The sequence below is a fragment of the Micropterus salmoides genome, unplaced genomic scaffold, assembly GCF_014851395.1.
Source record: "Micropterus salmoides isolate LMB-PRFRI ecotype aquatic unplaced genomic scaffold, ASM1485139v1 Ms_hic_scaffold_2, whole genome shotgun sequence".
In the NCBI taxonomy this organism is placed as follows: domain Eukaryota; kingdom Metazoa; phylum Chordata; class Actinopteri; order Centrarchiformes; family Centrarchidae; genus Micropterus; species Micropterus salmoides.
Window position 1 is genome coordinate 25342789 of NW_024041150.1, and position 26917 is coordinate 25369705.

The following is a 26917-nucleotide window of genomic DNA, read 5'->3' on the forward strand; positions in this document are numbered from 1 at the left end:
CACGGACTGAATCTGTTTGATGTTTTGTGGGACAACAGTCACTTCGCAGAGGAGATTCTCCGCTCGTCCTCCTTCCTCACGGAGCTCCGGTCCAGTCAGCTGACGCAACGCTGCTACAACAACTTCATCCAGCAGGAGGCGCTCTATCTGCCCAGAGTCAGCAGCACATTGGAGGTCAGAGGTTTTTGATTTTGCCTAACATGTCTGTTGTTCTTTTTGTCTTTCTACGTGTCTCCTCTGATGCTTTTCCACTCTCTTATCAGTCTGTGATTTTCAGCTCTTTCCAGCAGTTATTTGCAGTGATTTTTTTCTCATTTCCCTCCTCTGCTTCAGCCTCTGTTAGTGCCGTCTGTACAGATGCATATATTTTTTTTCTCCAGAATTTAAATAAAAAATAATACTTTAATGTATTCTAGATTCATTACACATAAAGTGAAATATTTAAAAATCCATGTCTCAAAATATTTAAATATTAGAATAAAGAATGTAAAATACAGAAATGTCGACCTGAGAAGAGTCTTTAATCTCTCAGTCTGGTTCAGTTCACAAAACCACGATCACGAAGACTTATGACTTGACAGTTGTCCAGAAGACACTCATTGACCCCCTCCACAAGGAAGGTAAGCCACAGAAGGTCATAGAAGAACTGGCTGCTCACAGAGTACTGGAAGAAAGTATATTCATGGAAAGTTGACTGGAAGGTTATAGTGTGGTAGGAAAATATGCACAAGCAACAGGTATGACTGTTTGGATTGTCACGCAAAGCTGATTCAAGAACTTGGGGGAGCTTCAGAAGGAGTGAACTGAGGCATCAGGCACAGACGAGTCCAGGAAATGAACTACAAGTGTCGCATTCCTGGTGTCAAACCACACCTGAACCAGAGACAGCATCAGAAGCGTCTGAGCTAAGGAGAAAAAGAACTGGAGCGCTGCTCAGTGGTCCAAATTCCTTTTTAAGTAAATTATGCATTTCATATAGAGATCAAGGTCTCAGAGTGAAGTTTCCACAGTGTCTGCCATGCCATCTGGTGTTGGTCCACATTGTTTAATCATGTCCAGGGTCAATGCAGCCGTTTACCAGGAGATTTTAGAGCACTTCATACCTCCATCTGCTGACAAGCTTTATGGAGATGCTGATTTCCTTTTCCAGCAGGACTTGGCACCTGCCCACAGAGCCAAAACAACTAGCCAACTCATCTGACCTGAACCCCAGTGATAGAGGCTGATTGCCTCCATGCCAAGCTGCATTGTTGCAGTAATTCATGCAGAAGGAGCTCCCACCAAGTACTGAGTGCATAAATTAACCTTTTTCAGAATTTTTCAACTTTTCAGAAGGCTGACATTTGTGTTTTTTACATTCTTTATTGTAATATTTCTGTAAGCTGTAAGCCATATTCATCAGGATTAAAAAAACTGAAATATTTCACTTTGTGTGTAATGAATCTAGAATATATGAAAGTTTTCATTAAATTTTTTACATAAATTACAGAAAAAAATGAACTTTTTCACAATATTCAAATTTTCTGAGATGCACCTGTATGTTTCCAAGATTGTCGTGCAACAACTCTAAACTTTACATTTCATCTGACTCTCTCTCTCTTGCATTGTAACCTCTTTTACTTTGTTTCTTGGGACTGACTCCTACTCTTCCTTTCAGACACTTTCTCTCACAGCTTTCAAACGTATTTTCTTAAGTAAAAATTCTAAATGCACTTTTTCTCACCCGATACCTACAAAACTAAGGGTTAGGTGAGAAACCGAGTCATCTGAACATATCTTCTTGCTTAAGTCCTGCTCACGGTGGAGAGGAAGCTGATCTATGTTTCGTCCTGTAGAACCTTAAAACATGATTTGAGTGACTTGATGTTTGCTCTCTGCTGTAAATGTGATATTAATTCCCATTCTGAGGTGAACTGGTGTGACTAGGTGGTGATGTAAGCGTTGTATGCCTGCAGACCCTGATGTGTAGTTTACAGGAAGCAGATGAGAACACGAGATCACTGCTGCTGGACACACTTCAACACTACAGCAGCAGAAACCAGGTGAGACACACAGACTGGCTGTGTTTGCAAAGAGCATTTTTGGTGATCAAAATGGATCATGTAAGAATCTTAATCAGAATGAATCAAATGAATGTGAACAAAATGTAATTTAGTTTTTGGTTGTCTCCTCCTCCAGAGCCCCCTCACTTCGCCTCCCCCACAGTGGCTCCACTTAGCCCTGCAGTCTTTCCACTATGTGGTTTTGGAGGAGCCGATCTATTGGCTGGTGGCCCTGTCAGCCCGGGCCTGCCTCCGTGAGTTCCTGGCTGAGCCCCAGCCTGGTTCCCCGCTGGTGTCTGGGTCTGAGGTTAAGGCCGGCAGCATCTACCAGCAGTGGAGTGAAGAGAGTCTGAAGGAGGTCGCCTGGATTCGCAGGTACATTAACTAGTATAACGTGCTGCAGATTGTTAAGAAGTAGTGAAATCTTTGACAGTAGTAGTACTGAGTTACAGGTTAAAGTCCTACATTCAAAATTTTGCTGAAGTCGAGTAAAAGTAGTAAATGTGCTCAATGTATCAAAAGTCAAAGTACTCATTAGGCTACAGAGTGTATAGAAGTACTATTACTAATCAACAATAAAGCATTATTGATTAATAATAGGCTAACAGTGAAGGAGTCCACACACTGGCTGTCTCTACCAACTGATATCACAATATCATACACAATAACCACCAAAACAACAACAACTTCTTAAAAGTTCAACAGGATTAATTCACCACATCAAGTAAACCATGATTATCTAATCCCAGTCAAACAATCAAATATGCAACAATCAGCTAACACAAAAGGGAATGTGTAGAGGTTGTGTGTGTGTGTTAGTGAGAGTGTGTCTACAAAGGGAGGTAAGAGAGAGATGCAGGTGTGCGCCAAAATGGCGGTTTGAATTGTGAAATTGGAATCAAAGTGGCGGATAGTCTCTGTCACTCTGTTCGTCCAAACTCTAATGCACCCCGACGCTAGGTTGCCATTGTGTCTCAGGTCCAGCTAGCGGGAGAAGTCACGTGGAGTTTGAGTACATCGTTGCACAGGTTAGTTCAAGGAAAGCAGGAAAATAGCATTGTAAGACCATAAAATGCAGCATCTGTGAGTTTAGTTGTCACGGTGGATTACAATGTAAGTAGCACACTGCCGTACACAGAATACACACTGAGTTGTACGCAGTTGGCAGATGCAGGCTTAGCAATTGTACATACACGTGAGAATAAAGCACAATAGCACCACCAGCAGTTTTGAACATTCACTGACTTGTTCTTGGTCTTGAACTATGATAAAAGATATTCAGCGATCACTTTCACAGATAGCTGAGTTCTGTAAACAACACGGTCAGCTGAGTGACAGATAAAGTGGAAAAACAGTGTGCGTGAGCACGTAGCACACAGCAATATCTAGCAGTGGATGCGGCGGTCCATAAAATCCACAATTAACACAAAAGCTCAGCACAGAACAATAGAATTATGTCTATCTCTCTGCCCAGACACTTTAATTAAGCCTCTTACTCAGTAGCAACGATGATGGCACCAGTCCTGAATAGGAAACTGTTTGTCTGAAGTGTTTCTCGGATCGGATCCTGGCGAAGCTGAGGTACCACTCAGCAGCAGGGTCACTGTCACAGTGGCAGCAGTTTGTGGAAACAGTGAACTGCTTTTGGGAAGGTAGGGCACAGTGGTTATCTTCTTCCCAGTTAAGTACAGAGTTTGTCCGTCTTCTTCATGCATGCGTGGGATTCGTTGTGTTGAAAAAAGCTACTCTCCTCAGGATCCTAAAATAAAAAGATGTGTTTTCACACAAAGACATGTAAAAGAGAAAAATAGAGCAGCTCGTCCTGCAACTTTTAAGTCTGTATAAAGGTACAAAAGATCAACGTTGGAAAAGTTCAGCAAGTGGTTACCTTCTTGCAGCTCACGAATCAGCTGGGATGGACGACAAGCCAGCGGGCTCAGTCCTTGTTGTGCCCAAGGAGGGCGCGGCAAGTGCGGTAGCGGGGTGACCTGTAGACCTGCAAGTGCAGCCTATGGCAGTTCTGCTTTTAGGTCTGACCCAAGATTTCACATCTGTCTGTGAAAACAGGTTTTGGCGCCTGTTCCATTGTCTTTGGAGATCTTTTTGTCTGAAAGAATTCCAGTTTAGGCTTTTGGAAGTCCAACAGGCCTGTAGTCAAGCTTGTGAGATGCCTGGAGGCCCATTCCTTTTTTCTCTCATATGTTCTGTTCCCAACAAATCTATGATGGGGATGCAGTCCAAGAAATATTCAATTTCCCTTGGTTTTCACCAGTGTTGGGAAAGTTACTCAGAAATTGTAAAAAGGTACTGGTTACCAGTAGTGTAGTCTACGTGGTACGCAGGTATTCGCCATATACCCAATAGGAAAGGATTTCCGTATACCCACTTAAAATAGCGAGACTTCCATGGCCTGTGACCAGGATCTGACGTCACCTACCAAGAAACTACAACACAGAGGCCTGGCACTTGGCACAAGTTTGAAATTAACTAACATGAATCACTAGAGGAGATATGAAACGAAAACAAACTCAAACTACACTATACTTACTATACTATACTTTTAGTGTATAGCCTGCCACTGAAGCTGCTGCCGCTCCGGGTGACACTGCAGCTGCAGCAGATAACACAAACGTAAATGTTACAGAAACTACAGAAACCAGCCAGATGAGGCTGATGCTATTTTAACGTTACCTGGTGAGTGATAGTAGCATATACGTTATCATTAACATGACTGTAACAGCAGTTACTAACTTAGTTAACTCAACTAAGGTTAGTGTGGTGGATCAACGAATGTGCTGAGCGTGTGTGTGTCTGTGTACAGTAGCCTAGTAGAAGTAGCAGTTCCTGGGTGCTTGCTCATGCATTTGATACAGTAGGCTACATAACCTAAGTTTGACAATGGTTTTGGAAGATAAGTGTGCTTGAGAAGATGTGGACCACTTTTTGTGTCCTCACTGTTAATAATATTTTGTAATGAATGAGTGTTGGTGATAAAGATAAAGATATCCTTGATCGAACTGCACAAATGTTCATTGCTATTACTGCTACTGATAAGCCTCAGCTTTCCATTATTGTTACTAATAGTTGCCACTTACACTCTTAAATGTGCACTGAAAATTGCCAGCTGATAAAACCTGTACTTCAGGGACCAGATTCATATAACATCTAAGGTAAATGTCGGCTACCTCTTTATTGGCAGAGTTAGATGGTGATTAACACTAAACCGCAGAAACTCAGTCTATTCACCTTCATAGGTGTCATTTACACTGGAGACTCTGGGGACATGTCCCCACCACTTTTTGAAATAGTTGATGTTTTCCCACCACATTTGTTAAAAATGTTCTGAAAAATAGCTTGCAACAAGAAATGTAAATAACAAATGTAAGATGCTATGAGAAAGTTTTTTTGGCACAAGAAGAAAACATGCAATGCAATGTAAATATAGAAAACAGATCTGCATTGTCCCAACAACATCTTCACCATAAATTGGTGCAGAAAATGTCTCTAGAATGCAGAAAATTAAGTGTTTAATGCTCAAAATCTTTTTGGGGAGGACGAAGCCTTTGCCCACCTGTAACTATTCAGTGTTGATAACACATAGCCTAAGCCTTTCTCAGTGGGGGCATTCAGAGGATGACGGGTGGCGCTGGAAGCAATATTTTGTAGTGGGGTGCTGAGCTGAAAGTCGGAAACGGGAAGTCAAACTATAATCTGTAAAATTTTACTCACATGGAGTTTACTGTGGAAACTGTGGAAAATGGACGCCCTGTTTGTTGGTTTTACCGGGGTAAAGCGTTATTTCTCTAAAGAATACAGCGTGAATGCCTTGTTATTGCAAAAGTTTCACATTTACAAGAGGGATATTCTGTTGTCGGACTTCCCCTGAAAGCAACTTCGTCCAGCGTCCAAAACCTGATGCGACACCAGCGAGTGCCATGAAGTGGACCCACCTCGCGTTGACTTGACCTATATTAACATGTACGAAAATGTTATCAGTCTTTTCATCAAACTCTCTGTCCAAAAAATTACCGTTAGTATTTTGTAGGACATCCTGCTATCACGGTCTTCAAAGTAAAAGTTTGTTTATAACAGTCACTCTACTTTAAGTGGCAGTTATCCAGTTTTGGTTTGTTTGATTTCAGCAGCTTCACAGAAAATCATCCCACGTCCATGAGTCCCTCCTGATCTGAGGCCCCAGATCCGTGAGCCAAGTCAGGTAAAGGAGGTTAGGTAGTTAAATGTTGTCCTAATCGATCCTTTTTACTGTGTGTATGCGTGTGTGTGTGTGTGTGTGTGTGTGTGTGACAGGTACAGGAACGTGATAGAGGAATACCAGGATCAGATAGATGTGTTTAAAGCCATAAATATCTTCAGACAGCACATGATGAACCAGATGAGTTTCTACAAGGCTGTGTAAGAACACATCAATCTGTCCAGCTGTTGATGTGTCCGTCTATTGATCAGTGTGGGTCTTTAATTTTTGTTTGCATCTGTTGCAGGACCTGTGATGTAAAGGATGATAAATGATGAAGAAGAGGCGGGTGGGGCTGCTGATGAAGGTGAGTCACCACATCTTAAATTACATTTCCTTATTTATTTTTACAATCTAACTGATAGTTTATGACATAACTAGATATGTAGGAGAAGTTGTAACAGTAATAATAACAGTGCAAGAAAAAGTATAGGTAATGGTACTAGTAGTTTAAGGAGTAATACAAGTTCTTGTAAAGTAGAAATAGTGATAATTATAAAAATAAAATAAAACTAAATTATTATTTTATTATTAGTAATACTAAAGTGGTCATAGTGATAATAGTACAAGTTAACCTTTTGAAAGCAGACACCTATTTCTAGGAAAAACTGGAATACTGTAACTGTAAATTTGATGAAAAGAAACTAATATACTAATGAATAATTATTACACAATTTTTCAAAAATAAACCAGGCGAATGTCCACGTTTTGGCCATATTCACAGTTTATATGTTCACTGTTATTGGGAGTTTTCTTGAAAACACTATTTCTGTTCATATAACCACGTTGCAAATAACATAAAGCTTAACATTGGAATACTGACAAAAACAGTGAATATTGATCAATACTCCTATGACCAAAAAAGCTCCCATGCTATACAGGCCCACATCTTGAGAACAGAACATCCTACATCCATGGAGAGCTGTAAGTGGGCTCTATCTCTTCGTACTGAGCAGACCAATCATTTAATATATTGGATGTCTGTGTAGCTCCTACGGGTCGGCTAGCAGACAACGATAAAGACCGTCCAAAGCAACACTTCTCCTCTGCTTAAGTATCAGTGGTAGTAACAATAATGTTAGCAGTAATAGCAGCAATACAAGTTATTACAAGCAGTAGTAGTAATAGTAGAAGATGTTATAATAATGTAATGTAATAATGGTGGAGTAGTAGAAGTAGTGATCGTAACGATACGGTACAGACAGTAGATTATTAAAATTACTATTATAGTATTATTGGGATTATTATTATTATTCCTACTAATATATATTTATTAGTAGTAGTAATACTTTATATAAACACACAACAAAAACATTTAACAAGCCATTTAATTAGATTTTCTAGAACATAACTCCTCTAACCTCCAACTCAATCTCTCTATTTTCAGGGTTTTCCCAGACAAACAGACCTCCTCTGCACCACGATCAAGGAAATGACGTCTCTTCTACAAGTTTGTTAGAAGTACAATTCATCGTGCCAAGAATGACAGGAGAAGAGCAGAGCTATGTTTTTTTATTAAGTGCTCTACTCCCTGTTGGCACCAATCGTTCACCTTGCTTGCAAACCTTAAGGAGTTGAGGGACAGTGCATGTTAAATCACATTACACTTTTTTAGATGTTGTTTTTCTTGTGAATGCAGAGGTAAATACCATGGTTATCATTTGTTAGATTGAAAGATATGATCATCTTGTTTACTATAATTACTTTTTCTACTAGCTCCACTATGTTGCTGTTTTTCTACTAGATGAAGGATATTCTGGATAAGAGAGCATCTGTAAAAGAAATAAAATAATGAACAAATTGACAATTCATTTCCTCATTACTGACCATTTTAAAAGAGGTTAGTTTGGTTTAATGTATTACTTTTTTTGACAGGGAGAGGGCATATTAATTAAACATTCCCTTCTTCCTGGCTAATAGAAAGTATTTCCTTATATTTTCCTTTCTTTATTATTTATTTGTATTATTTTATTTCTGGCTGAAAAGGAAAGACCCACCGTGGTATCAAACTTAGGAATGGAAATGACGATGACCCAGAAGACCACCTTAACACACACTAACACACAGCAGCAGCACCGGCAGGACATAAGCTACAAATCTGCATCTGTGGCTGGACAAAGATAACATCAGAGAGGGGCCTGAATATTCATCAAGGAAATAAAAAGTGCATGGTAGACCAAGGCAAGGGGCCTTTACAATTACTTCCTAAGAGGTAGGTCAAAGAAGTCAAATGAAACCCAGTGGCAGAACAACCACCACAGTCCACAGGGTAACAACACCCCGGCCGAAGCACAGCCAAGCACAGATGGGCCAATGGATCTGAGTCCTGAGCCCAGCTGGGCACAGCCAGAAGCACAGAGCAGCAAGGAAGGATGAAAACCTTGTGTGACCTTTATTACATAAATAAAATGTAAAAGGGACACATTCCATGACAATACAATAACAAAATACAGCCCATAAATTTACAAGTGCCAAGATGTGTGTCTCTTTTGTCCAGTGTCCCCTGTCTTTTCAGTTCAGTTACAGTTTGAAGACGATGCCACTTGAAAGAGTAACTTGAAGAACCACTGCACACCTCGTCCTTATTGCCCAATAAAAATCTTGATGCAGCTCGGGCAGGTTTTCTCTAAAAACACCATATATACATACATACACTGCATTATAGTTAGTATCTTTAGACCTCTGGCATTTGAAATGTTCAATAGGTTCATGTTCCTCACAATAGTCAATAGAGCACCTTTTAGTTTTGACAAATCACCTCCAGTTAACCACTGCTCGCACTTATCTGGCAACTGATAAAAGCCAGATAATATCTTGTTTATTTTCTGATAATATTTTACTATAATACACATACGAGCAATTTGAATCCACCCTGACTGCTAATCTGGCAACTGATAAAAGCCAGATAATATCTTGTTTATTTTCTGATAATATTTTACTATAATACACATACGAGCAATTTGAATCCACCCTGACTGCTAATCTGGCAACTGATAAAAGCCAGATAATATCTTGTTTATTTTCTGATACATTTTCACAAAACATATTTTAATACACACCTAAAATACACAAGATAGATACACATACAAGGAATTTGACTTCGTTCTTACATTACTCTCAATGTGCATACACGGACAGGACAGGACAACAAGCTCAACAAAAAACAGAAACAAACTAACATGTACAGATACACACATACACACAACCATAAACAAAACAACATTCATAGACCGTAAGACACTACTGCAATGGTGCACAGTGCAGTTTACAGTTTATAATATGTCATATTTTAATGTATGTGGCAAACTAAGCTGAACAGTCACTAAAGACAGACAGCTTTCACTTTAGCTTGTTTGTAACAATAAGCTATTAGCTGAACTAGCGGTGTGCTTGTGTAAAACCAAAACACAGCTGCAGTGGATAAGAGACTGAGCAGATTAAAACATTGTGTTTATGCTTATTAAACAGGAGTGTTGGTAAAGTATTGGCTTTTTACTCGCTAAGTCTTTATTGCACCACGTACTTGCACTAACCAGCGTAGTCGTCATCAATGTCCAATGATCAGCTGGCTGACTTCGATCCGTGTGTGCGCGCGCATGTGTGTGGAGTCACTCTGCATAGGGGGGTCCAAGGTCTGTGTTAAAGCGGCACTGTTACTACTCGATGGATCTGTCATGTTTCATGCCCGTCTACTGACTCTAGGCCACGCCGCAATTCATCGTGTGGCAACTTGGGGCTGGCTGCAAAAGGAAGTCAGTCTCCATTGACCCTCATGTTAATGTCAATTTTAGAGCAGAATAAAACATGGTTCCAGCCTGTTTCAAAAGATGATTTTAGTGTATATCGTTAATTTTGCCCTTCATGACAACTGTGAAGGGATACATTTTTTTTTATAACTCACCTGTTGAAATTATGTGAAAGGTTTCAGTGTGTAAGTTTTAGTGGCATCTTGTGGTGAGAGTTGCGAATTGCACCCCCCACCCCCTATCCAAGCAAGTTGTATAGCTACGGTTCTTGAGACAGGACAAAAGATGTCCTCTGTGAGATAGCACAGAATTGCCAATCAAAAAATCAGGTTCCTTTACATTGATATATTAAGAAATGATATTTACTTGATTATTCAGTAAAATAATTTGTTATTGTGAATATTATTTTTCCTTGTTCATTAAACAACAGCTACATAAAGAGATGAAGTGTTACATGATGTCTCATACTCCTGTAACAAATTATTTTACTGTACTGTAATCATACTTTTTGTAACATCTTGGGAGGGTTGGCTCATCTGGACTAACATACCAAAGTAAATGAAGATACACTATCACATCTAGTGCATCAAGTATGACCACTGACAGATACCAGGACAATGTAAGCCTCACTGTTTCTGCACCACAGCCCATTATAAACCACATAATACATGAAGTTTTCAAAGGCATAGTCAGGTGAGGATCAAGGCTCCTCTCACTTTGCTTAATTAGGTAAGCAATCTGCAAATCTTAACACACTTTTAAAATACAACAGAAACACAAAGTAGTATTGATTGATTGATTGTTACCGTTTTATTGCCTCTGGCTTCATTGTTTAAAGATCCACAGGCTGTCGGCTCGTGCTAAATGTGTGCTCTATGGTCCAAATGTCACTTCTCTTCTTACTTCTGAGGACTACTCAGAGACTGTATTGTTATTATTATTAATTTGATTATTATTATTTCCTATTCTTCTTCTACAGACGCATTTAATGTAGTGACAGGCGTCTACACTGCCGGAATTATACAAGCAGAAGAACACCTATGACAAAACGCACTCTGTAGCGCTGTTTGTTCGTTGTCGGCTATTGTAGAAACATGACGACACAATACTGGGGGTGCCCGCAGTTATGTAGATATAAATGGCTCCTTCTAAGGTAATAAAAAAAAATGTATTATCATTATGTACGGTCTTGATACAGTACTGAAAACATAGTTATTTCTGTCAATAGATCCTTTTTTTATATATTACACAGGGTTTCTCCTGCACAGAGAAATTTTTGGCACCCCCAAAGAGGTTTTAGCGAGCCCCAAAGGAAAATCACCAGCACCAAAATAGTCAGAATTGAAGAAGCGTTTCAAATATTCTCCTAATGTGTTTTAATAGCCATTAATCAAACAGCTTTTGAGCAGGCAGAACATAAACTTAAAGACGATGTCTTGAATTCCAGCAGTCACCTCTCCTCTCATCCACTGCCCTGTTATTTTTTTTTTTTTTTTCACACATGCAGCTGGCGCTGGATTTATAAATCAGCTGCTGCGTTGGTTTGACTGCACCTGAAAGCTCCGCTACGAAGCTGGTGCTACTGGGAATGATGACTTCCTGTTATTTCTCACAATATAAAATCAGTTTATGCTTGAAGTGTGCCAGAATTCACCGGTAATGTCACTTTTACATTTCACTCTTTGGCGTACTGGTGTTCTGACAAAATATGCTGCCATGTCGAAAAATGCTACCGTAGCGCAAATCGATAAGTCTAACGAGTCGCTCTGCCCTATTGAAAAATGCTAACTTATGTGTTCCCTTTTCCAATCCCATAAAGTTAATATTATAACATCATTTCAGGGGTGGCGCATTCTGATATCTAATATCCCCTATAAAATTATGCTTCCACTAAAGAATCATTTTCTACTGCACCACTACTCACTTGCTGTGTACTGTAAGGAGATGGGGAGCATGGTGAAATACTATGTTATGACATCTTTATTTAAGATAACAGGGGCAGCGTATTCTGATAGACTAATAGGCTAATGAATTTACTTTTGATATTCCTGACGCTCAGCCACTGTGTTGACAGCATGCCCAGCAGCAATGTTGCACAGATTTATGGGCATGGAAACAGACCACGCTTGTGGATCATACGCACGCGCAGAACCGCTAAGTAGCACATCTCGATAGGTAGTATAAATAGTATAAAGGTGCCTGTTTTCAACAGTAAAATCTTTATATTTAAAGTCCCCCTCCAGTGTATTTTAACATTTCTATGTTATTTCATATTTTTCTGAGTCATTTCCTTACAATGTTAATTACCCACATAGTTCAAAAAATATTTTAGCTTAATTTTGTGCTCAAAGTTTCTAAAGTTGCTTACTTGTTAAAACGGGGTTGTGACGTATGACTATAGTAATTCCATAAGTTATACGTCATTCTCCAAGCTTGCACATGCGCACTGTCATGCCTCCCTAAAAAACTGTCACGCCTCCTTAAGTCAGAGCATCGAAGCGATAAACATGGTTGTGAGCTAGCTAACCAATTTATCATGTAATTTACTTAGAGTATGCTTACAGTATGTCTCTCTGTGTCTGATTGTTGGTTTGTCTTTCTAGTTTAGTTAGCTAAGTTAACTAAGTTGTTGTTAGCCAGGTGTAGTTAGCTAGCATAGTTATTGCAGAAAGTTAGCTAACAGAGGGTCTTCATTTTTAGTTTTTAGTTTCCTCCTCTTGGTTTAATGTGCTGTTCATTTTCATTATGGCATTTGTGAGTGCAGTGGAGGACAGATGACAGAAAACTCGTCGCACTTTCACCTGCCACCGTCTTCTATACAGTCTGCAACATGTATTCATGACGGCCGTTTTACCAATGCATCGACGGAGGCACCCCCCACACCCCCGCTGTAAAGTAAGCACACAATAAAACGTAGCAGGAGTTATCGTGTGCAGTGCGTAACAAGACCATCGACAGCTGATACGCGCACATTAGTTTCTATCATGGGTAAGTAATAGGTACTCCTGCCAGACAGTAAAGTGTACTAAACTTTACAGTGTAGTGATGTTAACAAAGCATATCGTTAGCGAACACTCCAGCCGGTCAGTTTTTGGTTGTCCAACTAATAACCACACCCCCATTCTCTGTTTGAGAAAGGACGTTAACCAAAAACGGCAGTTAAAACTGGCTGGAGGGGGGCTTTAATTTGATTGGACGGATTATCATTTTTGAGAATCTGTTATGTTTGAGTAAAAACAATACTTTAGCCACTATTCTGTTGTCTATTTGAGGTAGATATGTAGTCATTCAAAAGCTGTATATCTGGTCTATTCTTGGGGTATGGTCGTCTATGAACTTTTCACTGACAGCCCAAATTCAACCTTGTTTTAGCCTAGACCAGGGGTTGGCAAATAAGTCTGGCATTAGGCCAAATTTGTCCAAGCTGTTATATGGCCATATATACCAGAGCTAAGTCAAATCATACAAAATCATGTGTGCATTTAGCTCAGTTGGTACTGTGCGGGACTCCCGATGGGTAGATACTGAGATTGACCCCATCATATTGCGGATATTTTTTTCTCCCTTTCCCAGTGGGACTGACCACGGAGCAGCACAAGCTTCACAGGACAACAGCTGTAAGAATAAAGAATTTACACATAAACTATTTGTCATTTTTCACTTTCTGAGGAATATGATGGTTTAACGTTGTGAACATCAAAATGCACACGTGCATTTGTTTAACACTGTGGGGGGATGTACGTGTATAAACTCAGTTGTCAGTTTATTAGGTACACCAAGATAAACTAGTTTAGTGTAATGCAACAACTCTGAAATAAATCCTTCATGATGATTATAATGAGTTTTTAACTGAATGTTTCTGAGATATGTTATATTTAGTTACGGTACACTGACAAGAGCTCCAAATATTTAGTCCATCAGATATCTAAAAAAAATGTGGTCAAACAAAATGTTGAGAACACCTCTCAGTATAATCCAGTAGGAAGGAATTGTTTTAATGCAGAGCCACTGTATTACACTGCATTAATTTTTTCTATGTGTACCTAATAAAATCTAAAGTGAGTGCAAAGTAACTTGCAAAGGTCTTGACAAAATGACACAGTGGGTGGGGCACGCTTACATTTATAGGAATCCCTGCAGGCTATATGGCCTTAAAAAACAAATTACACCTGTTAGCAGTCTTTTGTTGTAATACATAAATGAATAGTGGTTGTAGGACTGCTCTGGAAACCCCGTTTTTAGCTAAAGCATGTGCAGGGTACCTGTACTCAGCTGGAGTCTGCTGTGCTCTAGTGATGTGCAATACCACTTAATTCCTATCCGATCCAATACCAAGTAATACCCAGGCTGGTATTGGTGATACCGATACCCAGAGGTGTGGACTTGAGTCACATGACTTGGACTCGAGTCAGACTCGATTCACAAAAATTATGACTTTAGACTTGACTTGACAAAATCAAAGAAGACTTGCGACCAATGATGTGTTTAGCGAAGTTTGCAGTGTTGCCAAAGTATTTCACTGTCTTTGCACATACTTCAAAAAGTAGTTCCTATCAACCGAGTATAATTAGACCATCCTGGTGACAGTAAGATACCTATGATAAAACACACAAATTACTGAGTTTAGATATCGATCCTTTTATGAGTATCGATCCTAGAGCAGGAAACGTTGGTTTCAGAAATAACAATACATTTGGATCGATCCGCACATCACTACTGTGCTCCAACCATGACAGTTTCAAAGTTGTGCCAATATTAATTTTGCATTGAGAAAAACTTTACATAAGAAACGTGACAAATTTAATTGATGAACTACTTTAACAAAGTTTACAATGCCATTACGTATTTTTTGTTCGTCTAATCACAAATCTAATTAAGATGAGCAATTTCAAGTTCACATTTTTACATTGCACCACATGCAGCTTGTTGACTGCAGGATTTTATTATTTTTGTTGCCAGTTAGAAGTCATTCACTGCCTGTGATTTGCAGTGTTTAATGCCAAGGTAAATCCAGACAAATGACTACTTACAGAACTTGTCCTTTATGCCAAAACCTAACCTTTCAAACCAAGCACAATTCTGCAAGTTTAAAAATACATGACCATCAGTAAAATAATAACACATGCCCATTTCTGTACAGCTCTTGACATCTGATTTCTTATAATGTTTTTATATTTTTATAGTATTATTCAAATATTTAGTTCTTCATGTGCTTGAACTGATGTTGAGAAAAATTGTTGAAATGAAAGAGAAAATAGTACAATGTTAGTTATCACAGCACTTTGATCATTTATATTGATGTAACCTGTCAGAGAACGCAAAGATTTTCATGCTGACTTCCTCTGTTTAAATCAACTTCATCGCTTAGATGTCAGAAGAATAAATTCAGTATTGATTGATGACAGACAGGAAGATGTTCGAGACAATCTGTCAATCTCACAGTCGAAGCCTCGCAGCATCATGCCATTTTGGCAATTTGGGGGTGCTCAACGTCTGATTTTACATAGCACTACCAGTTTTCTCCCAAGAAGTTAATTTACAGCCTATTAAAACATACATTTAAATGTTTAATGCTTTAAATAAGCATGTAAAAAGAATAAAACTTTAAATAAATGTTTTTAAAAGTGCGTAAATAAATCCTAAATTGTAACCCTAACATGGGTGCACATATGTAGGCGTAGCGTGTATGTGTGTGTAGAGAAGAGAATATTTTATTGTTTTTAAATAGCCAGCTACTTGAAATAGACCCACGAAGAACCGCAACCTGCATGTAGTTGTCGGCAGCACAGAATGCACGCAAAACTCTGCACAAGACTGATGAACAACAGACTAGAGATAGAGAGAGAGAAGAGTCAACAATAAGCCTCAGCTTATTATAATGCTAGCTAACGTTCATTGCTGTGTTGCTACTAGCTAGGTAACTTAGCTATATTCCACACAGAAATATATCTCACCTTATGTGTTTAATCCAACAGCTCTTGTTCCTTTCATCAAAACATCTACACGTTGAGCTCTCTGATGTAAGCTTATGTAACGTTAGCTTCTTCCCCCGGAAGAATGACTTAGGCTCTCTATAGGGTCCTCGCATTTTTAATGCTCAAGTCCTACTAACTTCAGTAATGAGCCACACAGGAGAACTATTGATCTGTGTAGGAAATCTGATAACATCTAATAAATGTGTATTTACCTTTTCAAATGAGCAAGTTCACAGTTCATGTTCCTCTCATCTCATCTAGTGGCCGTTCCAGTACACTGGGCATGCGCGTGTCAGAGTATGAAGCACAGATGGTCTATTCCGTAGTTACAGAAGATTTGGCGAAAAAATAAAGTAACCAACCAACAACAACGATAATTAACAGACAACAGACAGACGAACAAGTCTGTCCCTCACTTCCACTTCCGCCCTATGGACCTTATATCGGAAAAATATGTATGGTAGTCAACAGGGAAAGACAGCTTATTTATTTATCCCGTTTGAATTGTGCCCTGAATCACACAGATGATGTTTGTCAATTTAAAAGAGAATTTGGTCCATTAAGAAAGACGCACTTGGTCATAAAAGAGTAAAGCGACATTTATTTTTCTGTGAAAACCGTTCAAAGAACTACAGCTTTAGGCCACACAATATACGTCGGCAACATACTGACACGGCAATGCTAGCTAACGTTCACGGCTTGGTTGCTACTAGCTATGTAACTCCGCTATGTTCCACACAGAAATGTGTCACTCCTGTGTCCTCCAACGGCTCTTGGTCCTTTCATCAAATCATCTACACAGGTTAGGTTCTTTGACGTTAGCTTATGTAACGTTAGCATAGTCATGGAAGCTTTCTCCTTTCGTCTTCTTCTTTTTGTTTCCATCCTTCACAAACAGCTCTGTGTTTATTACTTTGTCCACAGCTGGTTGCTGCAGTTGGTTTGGAGAGAAGTGCAGGTGGAATTAATATCTTCCTTCTTTCGATCAAGCTGTTTCTGTCCTCTCCCTCTTCTGTCAGTCTGTTCTTGCTGCTCGTCCTGCCTGTCATTGGTGGATCAGTAGTGTTGTAGTTTTCACTCTGTCCCTGCAGCTGTAATGTCTCTTTCCTCACTCAATGAAATCTGCAGCTTGATCTGAACTGTTGATGAGTCGGCAACAATACAGCTGGACGTGTTTCTCGCTCAAGAAAACACATTCATCCATAACGGAAGACTCGGAAAAAATTCATCTAAAGTCCTTTTGCTGTCCCCGACTGCAGGGCAGACTTGTGTCTTGCAAGTGCGGCAAGTGGCAACCTGTGAACTCCCAGAGTTCCCCGTAGTTTCACATGTCAGACACACAGGCCAGCTCTAAGAAATAAACAAAGGTGCAAGACGCACCAGTGCAAGACGCACTGAAAACACTGAGCCTGTGTGCTACATCCATGATGAACAAACTATATACATATATACAATATTTACCCCTCAGACAACCACATGTTTCATATGGTGCAGGGCCCCCGGTGCAAGATGCTACCAGGGGCCTGACAAGCCCTGCCAAAAGCAAAGGCCAGCCCTGAGGAGTAAAAACTAAAGGTCTTTCATGCCACCCTGCCAGCAAGACGATAAAACGTCAGTCACACTCTCAGGCGTTTCATTGGTCGAGTGCTGCTCTCTTCCTCAGTGCCCTTCCTCTTCTTCCTCAGAGTCCGTGCACAATACGTGGACTCTCTGGTGAACTGGCAGAGGACGGACATGAGAATGCGACCGTCTCCGCTGTAGTCACTCACTCTCCAGCGGTTGGTCACCTCGGTGCCTTCAAAGCGGGACCCAGTGGAGATGACTCTGGTCACAGTCTCGCCATCAAACTCCATTCTCTCACTCCAATTTGCAGCCAACTTTGATATTTTATGTAATTCTACACTTCATAAAACGCCTCAAAGTGAAAGCTTTCTTGCAGCTGAACCTCAGACCACAAACCATGAAAATTGCAGATAGACAATTGTCACAATTTGCACGTAGCCTATTACCGTTTTGTTCTTTTGTTTTTCTTCCTCTCTCTCTCCCTGTATGGACAAAAAATATAGTAATTAAATAAATAAATGGATGTATTAACAATAAAATAATATGATAAAATAGATACATCTTTATTTTAACATAAACAAATAAATGCTGAAAGTATTGCATAAATATATAATTAAATAAATAAATAAAATTTGCAGTAGGATATCTAACTTGTACCTACTTTGCCAAAACCTTCTCACTCTCACCAAAGTGTCAAATATGGACGCTTGGTCAAGACCCCTTAGCGTTGCTTGTTAATGCCCTGGGTACCCGTCTGCACAGGTCTGAAAAGATGCTGGTTTTCATTATCAGACACAGAGAGGAGGTAAATTCAATCCATTAATTTCATCACTAATCATCGATGACCCAAACAAGATGGAAAGATAGTTGAGGCAGTAGTAATTCAGTGTTTGAGTGAGAGACAGGACTGAAGACTTTGGCTACACCTTAGAGAAAGCATCTGGGCATTTGTAAGTCCAGGGGTACCAAATCCATCATGAGATGGACATATTACTAGCAAAGAATCTACCAAAATATGAGCAGTTAAATGTTTCCTCACTACCAACTAAACAACTTTTGTTGGAACCTTCCACGATTTGATATTTTGCTTAGTTTCTGGTTAAATCATTGCCAATCTATTTTCTAATAATAATAATAACAACAACAACAACTTCTTCATAGGGGTGGCCATATTTGGCCAATAATAAAAGTTAGTGGCCCCATTTGGCCACCCCTATGAAAATGTTGTGGGGGTCCACTGCTTTCCCAGTCTTAAAGGTCCAGTGTGTAATATTTCTGAGGATCTATTAAATGCAATATAAGATCCATAACTATGTTTTCAGTGGTGTGTAAAGACCTTACATAATGTTTTTATTACCTTAGAATGAGACTTTTATATCTACATAACCGCGTGCACCCCCTGCTGTGGAGGTCGCTGTATTTTGTCGTCATGTTTCTACCTTAGCCGACAAAAAAAACAACGCTACAGAGCGCATTTCGTCATCACAGCGTTCTTCTTCTGCCTGCGTAATTCCGGTAGTATAGACGCCCCTCACTACATTGAATACGTATAAAGAAGAAGAAGAGGGAATAATAATAGTAATATACAGTCTCCAATTAGTCTTCTGGTTCATCAGAAGTAAGAAGAGAAGTGACATTTGGACAACCGAAGGAGCACACGTGTGGTGATGGCGCATAGATAAGATGCTTGCCTTTGGTGTAGGAGACCTGGGTTCGATTCCCACTTTGAGACATCTTAACCACTAGTTGTTCCAGAGGTGTGTGACCTCTGACATGCATAGCAATTGTAAGTCACTTTGGATAAAAGTGTCAGCTAAATGAATAATGTAATTTAGCACGAGACAGCCAGACGGAGTCGGGACAGACAGCTGACTGCAGAAATCATGGATTTTCCCAGATGGAAGTCTATAACGTTAATGTGGGACAGATGTTTTCAAAGCGGTGCTGAAGTTGTCTGTTTTCTGCTGGACAGGTAATTAACTTTGTTTGAGAGCTTTAGCTAGAAGCTGGCCACAATCACAGAGAGCCGTGACGTGTTTCCCCTGTCAGTGGTGTGAAATATGGATTAATTTCATGGTGCCTACTTATTCTCCAGCCTGTGGTTTGGGTTTGCCGGTTATGTTGGCGAGACAATCAGCTGATCAGTAACTGACTGGTACAAAAACGTTTATTGTTAGTTGAATTGGTTTATTCTCCAGCGCTGTGGTGTTATGTTAGTTTTCTATGATTCATTTCATGTAGTGACTCTCTCTCTCTCCAGCGCTCTGTTTTGGCTTTGTATGTTACCTTTGTGAGAATCAGCTGATCAGTAATTGGCAATAAAGGAACTCAGTTCAGCAGCTAAACTTTTACTGCTCTAGTAGAAAAAATATGTAGTTGGATTGTAACTTCATGTAGTTTTCTCCAGCCTCTGTTATGGCTTTGTTATGTGGGCAGAAATGTGCTGTTACCTTCCTGAGACAAACAGCTGACTAATATTATTGGTAATGAATCAGCAGCTAAACTTCACATTTTACTGCCCTGGTGGAAAACATGTATTTCTTTTTACTGCTAATGGTGATATATAACAAGACCGTGTGCCTATCAAGTGACCAATAATGAATACTTTCCGAATTTGCATTAAAAAATGTTATTGGATATTGCTTCCCACTGTGCACACAAATATGTAATTTGTACTTTCACATGCTAAAAGCCCATTAAAATGTAGCACCATTTTACCACAAGCTGAAATTATGGACGGCAGTACCGCTTTGTGTTTCTGTTGTATTTAAAAAAATTAAAAAGACATTTTGGTAATATTAGCAGATTGCTTATCTACTTAAGCAAAGTGAGAGGAGCCTTGATCCTCCCCAGCCTTTGTAAACTTCATGTATTATGTGGTTTATAATGGGCTGTGGTGCAGAAACAGTGAGGCTTACATTGTTCTGGTATCTGTCGGTGGTCATACTTGATGCACTCGATGTGATAGTGTTTGAGATGTTCTTCATTTACTTTGTTATGTTAGTCCAGATGAGCCAACCCTCCCAAGATGTAAAATACTGTATTACAGGAGTATGAGACATCATGTAGCACTTCATTTCTTCATGTGGCTGTTATTAATGAAAAAGTAACAATAATATAAAAAAAAAACATTTGTTTTTACATAATTTACATAATTTCTTAATATATCTAAAAGAAACCTAATTTCTTGACTGGCAATCTCTTTTATCTCATAGATCACATCTTTGTCCTGTCTCAGGTGCGGTAGCTATACTGCTCACTTGGCTGACCACTAGATGTCACTAGAACTTACACACTGAACCTTTAAAAGACATGTCATCACTGTTCAATGTTATTTGGGGATTGACCTATAGAGGGTGCTACAGCTCCTCTTGGGCCTCTGCAAAGATGTTTCCGTACCAGGTATTGTTCTGAATGACAGATACATTTTCAGCTACACTACATGAATATATATAAAACATGAATTTGATGTTTAGACTCTCATGTTGACAAATGCAACTATTTTGCTTTCATGTCACTGTCATAGAAATAGACAATTTGCATGCATGTAAAGGGAAACTTCTTTTTATTAAGTAAAGCAGTTATCAATGATTGACTAATATTGAGCAGAGATCAACTGGGAGCAGCCATAGCTGGCAGATATTAAAAACAACGCATTACCGTATACAACAATCTCAGAAAATACTACTTTAAGGCTCAAACAGTACATGAAGTATATAAGCCTCACTGCTGGCTTCAATTGCAAAGATAATCTTACAATGAAATCAGTAAAAGTTAAGTATATTGTGACAGAAGAAGGCTGCAAGCTACAGCATGAGTAGTGAATACGTTTGCAGATCCCCTCTTAGTCTCTGTGCCACACAGGTATGAAGGTTTGTCTGGGAGCCACACCATCACTGCAAGGGATGAAGTAAGAGCTCGTGTTCAGGCACTCAGGAGTGAGCTTCAGACACACAAAGCAGAACTCAACCTGACAGCGAGGACAGATGATGTTCTTACAGCCTGTTTTGTCGTGCTCCACCATCTGACCACAGGTGGGACAGGCCCGGATGGAGGGACACGTGTCGACCCCCTGCACCTGATGGAGGGTGGTGGTCTTGCAGTTCTTGAGAAGCTCAAGGTCATGGTTAATGCAGCCGTCATTATCGCAGCGGTCAGAGCGTGGAGCACTACCTTTCCACACCTTCAGACACTGCCAGCAGAACTCGTAAACTTTATTCCTGTCTGATGTGCAGATTGTGCACCGCACGCTGAGGTTAGTCAGGTCCTCTCTCTCCACATTGGATTTGCATCCGGGACACTGTTGTAAAGGACATAAGAAAAAATTAAGGAATAGTTCAACATCTTGCTCTCTTCAAGAGAAACTGAAGTTCTACTATTAATATTTTGTATTTTGTTTGTTGAGTCTGTCCAAGAACAAATGATTAAATATGAAAACATGCTATTTTGCTCTGTTTTACGTACAGTACTGTTTTTCGGATGAATCGCCACTACACAAAGTATATCTGGATAAAGTGCTGCCATGGTAACATGGAGGGGCAGGGTCTTATACTGCAGCCAGCCACCTGGGAACAATCAGGATATTTTGGCTTCTTCTTTGTGGAGCTGACATGTCGTCCATCTTTATGCAGAGTCAGTGCAAACATTTCTCACTTAGCCCTCACACAAACAATTTTTGCTTTTCTGCTGTTGCTGAAATGCAGTCCATTTGTTCCTATCATACATAGCAACCTAATTGTGGAGGATGACAAAAAATATTTTGCATTTAAACAAGCACAGTTTTTCATGTTTTTTTTATATCTCATGTATTAGAAGCGGTGTGAGGTTTTTCATTGACTTCAATGCATATTTATTTTTAACTTTTGTATTACTGTAGGGTCTAATTGTATTGGACCCCCATCCACCTCCACCACCTCTTCACTTTGACTTTTTTTATTATTCATATCCTACACCTGGTCTTCTCCCTGTGACAGTTGGTGTAAAATGCTACGCTGTAATGCTAGGCTGGAAGAGAGCAGAACAGCAAAAACATGCTGTTCTTCCAGCAAGGACCCATCAGAGGCAGGGTGGGTCATGCCTTTGCCATAGTAAAATTTGGAAATTTGCAGCAAGGCTTGTCATTTCCTGTCACTGAGCTAAGCCAAACTAACCGTCTGCTGGCTCTTGCTAAATATTCACAATGCAGAGTTGTAGGTCCTATCAGTCTTCGCATCAAATTTGCTGCAATACAGTAACCTAAATAAGTATATGCCCAAAAAGACTGCTTTAAGATATTTCCGTTATCTGCATGATTGATGGATGTTGTATAAACAGATAATCTCTGATGAACCCAAAACTAAACCAGTCTGTAATATTTTTGCGAGATAGCGACAGCAATGGGACACTTACTGTTTTGAATTCACAGTATTTGGTGGCAGCCAGACGGGCGATGTTCTCTTCAAAGTACTGCATCTCTTCAACTGTCAACACTGCCAGCCTGCGCACCTCTTGATAAGACCACACTGCATCACACTTTTGCAAGGTGCCATCCTTTAAAGCAGGGCACTTAAATGTGTACTGGCCCTGAAAATAAAAGAATAGATTATGTTATGTTGCAGATGAAAATTCGGTGAACCAGGATGACAGGGAGTAGAGCACACCTGCCATAACTGATTTTTTGGCCTCTTGCAGGCAGCGTTAACAAGCTCTAAATATATTGATATATCATCAACTTTTAAGTTGACATTAACTTAACATTTGCTTATTTACACATCCAGCAGTTACAAAGCAACATTATTCATGAGTTGTGTTTGTGTCCACCTCATGAATGTAAGTCTAGTATTCACTCTCTTTTAGCTCTGGTTTGGTCTCCACCAACTCCTGAGGGAAATATCTAGCTTTTTAGCTGCTAAATACTCCACTGTGTTCAACAGCTAGTTGCCAAATGAGCAGGTAGTGTTGTTTTTAGAGCTTTTCTCTGAACCAGCTGCCTGGTGTGGCTGAAAAATAGCATTATGCGAGCGGTGAGAGTGAAAAAAAACAGTAAAACAACAGGCATGCAGCTAAACTCACTATGAAGCCTCATTAAACCAGAGGGAGCTGCAAATTTGGGTGATACTTCTGTATAGGTTCATCACTAAAAGTGGCCCGTTTCACACTTGATTTTTATAAATAGACACTAAGAAATGTTTAACTACTAATAAATAATAAATCAGCATAATATGCACTGCTGAGATGTATGGTCTGTTTCCACTTCTTAAGTGTCAAGAATGAAAGAAAAATAAATCAACTTTTAAATAAATGATATGTAGCCTCTGCAGGAGGAAGTCAGTGCGCATTTGCTAGGGAATTGCTAAAGGAATATGTGTGTCAAAATGTGAAATATAGCTTTATAAGTTTCTGACTCAGGCAAGAAGAAGAGCCACAAAATCCAAAAACAAAAGGAAAGTCATTCTTATAGACAGGTTGGCACCTAACCAAACATGGAGTAGAAACACCTTTGTCCTCTGTAAATTAAAAGGACGCTAAAGTAGGCCTACCTGATCCAGCAGGCTGCGACACCACCCAGTGAGAGACTCTGGAGTGACGGCATGACCGCAGGACATCTCTGCTCGGAGACACTTGTCTCCTTCCTCTGGAGCTGAGGAGCACAACAACAATAATAATAATCCTTATTTGTAGAGCACTTTTCAAAAACAAGTTACAAAGTGCTTTAACAAGTGTAAAGAATAATACAAAAAAACAAGAGAGAAGAGAAAAACAACAAGAGCAGACACTGAACTCAGCATCAGTCACATATACTGCACATCCAAAACGCCTTCACCTGACTTCTTTTGCACAAAATGTAAGAACATAAAGTCTCACGTCTCCATCTGTTTCTTACATAGACAATAAACATTGAATACATGCAATTCCTTTGATTTAGGTTAGGCCTACTACAGGTTCTTAAGGTTAGGCTACTTCATTAAGGAGATTTTGCACAGTGCGATTTATCCTAACCATTTTTTTGTGCTTACGTAGTGGATCCAGATCATCCGGTCTGTTGACAAACTTCAGAGTCGTGTCTTTGGGGTCATATCTTTTCTCTTCGTGACCGTGTGTTGTCATTTTCTTTCAGATCAGCTCCTCTCTTCTTCGTCGACAAACTTCTTCTCTGTCTGACCTCGGAAAGTGAGCAGTGAGCGCAGAAGCTGCCTGTTGTGTCACCTTCACTGACTCACCAAGATATCTTGTTTGGTTTTTTGTTTTGTTTTTTACTTCCAGTTTCACCCTGGTAATTACAAGAAGTCACGTGAATGTAGGATGCCGATCTGGAAACCCCCAACAATTTCTTAGTTATATATTAATTATTGTTGGTATTAACTATTGTGATCACATTAAAAACGACTTTTTATACCACGACATGAATGGGTTTGTTTAGAGCAGCTTTTAATATGGCAATCATGATGTGATATCAGGTGATTTCAGTTTGTCAAAAGATTGAGAAATTGAATAAAGTAGGCTACTAATGTATTCACACAGTTGTGGTTTTAGGCTACTATACTGACATTAAAATGCAGAGGCACAATAAATGGTTGTATTTCTGTAGCCTTCTATCAGTAAAGTTACAGATAAACAAAACAACACTGCATACAGTGACAGAAAAAAAAATTACTTTGTCTTTATATTTTAAAACTGTTTGTCGCTGAATGCACCAGAGGCAAGGCACCACAACAATAATCCTAATAACAATAATAGGATACTAATAATAATAATAATAATAATAATAGGTTTAAATGAGAAACTGAAAGCATCCTCAGTCTGTCTCTTACGTCAGACCTATGCTTTGACAGAAGTGATAAGCTTAAACAACATCCTGAAGTAGGCGAGCATTATCTCTCCAGAACTGAAAGCAGCGCAGCAACTCGCACAAAAACATCACACCATGGGAAAACTCTACCAGGTCGTGTTGAATGGGCTAAGGGGGGAGAAGACGACAATCGACCTGTGCAACACGGAGGAGCAGATGAAGAGCATGACAGTAATGCAGCTGAAGGAAAAGATAGGGCAGAAACTTCCCGAGAACGCAGGTAGGAATCATAATTGAACTTGTGGCCATCTGACGTAGATAACAGTGAAGTTACATGATTTAGCCGAGGGATTAAGCTGACTGTAGCCTTTTTTCGTTGTCTATCAGCAGAATATCCCACGTTTCTTTTCCATGAAACGAGTGTCCTTGTAGTTGTAACACTAGTGTTTACTCAAGTAGCCTATAAGTGCAGGCGTATTTAAAGGATCAAAAGCAGCACAGCTCCTTTTAGAGTGTTATTAGCTCTAGCTATTATATTATTGTCTCAGCCTGTTATTGTTGATGCTTTTACATATGGTGATACCATATATACCATTGGTTGATAAAGCTAATTTAAATTGAAACAAATAGAAATGCATTATATTTTATAAGCTGATGTTTGTGATTAAAATCTTAACAAGTAACTACAACTGTCTGATAAATGGAGTGAAAATTACAATATTTCCTTCAAGCATGAAGTACAAGTAGGCCTATGAAGTAGCACAAAATGAAAACACTCAAACAAATAAAGTTTTAGAGGTCTACTTGCCATTGAAATAGGCTATTGCTGAAACAGCAGTAGATATTTATAGAAAACTTAACAAAAGAGTCTTTCAACCATCAAATCACTACTGAATCAGAGGTTCAGACCTGCAATTCCCACCATCCCTATTTTAAAGCCTTCAACCAGCTGAGAAGAAACAGATTCCCAGTCCAGGGGCATAGTTGCAAGGCCAAGAATGTAAATGAAAGTAAACTTACATTTTTAGTGATATAGGCTATCTCTTTGTGCTTGAGTGACAATGATTATGTTCATTGCTGTCTTTGTCTTTGTGTGTATAGGACAGGACAATCTGCGGCTCATCTTCACAGATAAAATGTTGGATGGAGACGATGAGCTGCTGTCTGATTTCGGAATTCAGCACATGTCCGTCATCCACATGGTGGTGAGGGTTCCTGGAGGACTGACCGCTTGACAGAGAGCATCTCCTACTGCTGCCGCTGCCACTTCATATAATAGCTCTTGACGTCACTGTTGACAAATCCTTTAATATTCTCATGGTGAATCTAAAATCTCATTGTACAAAATAAAGACAAGGAAACTCTTTAATGCCTCATCTTTGTTTAAGTGCAGATATTGGGAGGTCTACACTAAAGCCACATCAACAGGGTATCACATGCACTCAGAAAATCTAATTAATGTTTTCTGACCAATAATGCACGTCATAGAAATTTCAGGCTCTCTAAGTGATGAACAGGGTCCACCATGGGTCTGTGCCAGAACACTACATCAAAATAAAGAATTGAAATCA

General features: G+C 39.5%; 2 protein-coding genes across 2 annotated transcripts; one reads left to right on the top strand and one right to left on the bottom strand.

The window, feature by feature from the left end:
* Window positions 1-21120: 21120 nt before the first annotated feature.
* Window positions 21121-24807, bottom strand: si:ch211-212k18.15 (probable E3 ubiquitin-protein ligase ARI5). The gene is made up of 4 exons (XM_038731712.1): window positions 24574-24807; window positions 24097-24197; window positions 22967-23140; window positions 21121-21878 (listed from the first exon to the last, which is right to left on the bottom strand). Exons 1-4 carry the CDS (start codon window positions 24662-24664, stop codon window positions 21423-21425), a joined length of 822 nt encoding a protein of 273 aa, XP_038587640.1. The 5' UTR covers window positions 24665-24807; the 3' UTR covers window positions 21121-21422.
* A 578-nt stretch (window positions 24808-25385) lies between these two features.
* zgc:194655 (uncharacterized protein LOC794380 homolog) lies at window positions 25386-26712 on the top strand. The gene is made up of 2 exons (XM_038731713.1): window positions 25386-25626; window positions 26448-26712. Exons 1-2 carry the CDS (start codon window positions 25482-25484, stop codon window positions 26579-26581), a joined length of 279 nt encoding a protein of 92 aa, XP_038587641.1. The 5' UTR covers window positions 25386-25481; the 3' UTR covers window positions 26582-26712.
* The last annotated feature ends 205 nt before the right edge of the window (window positions 26713-26917 follow it).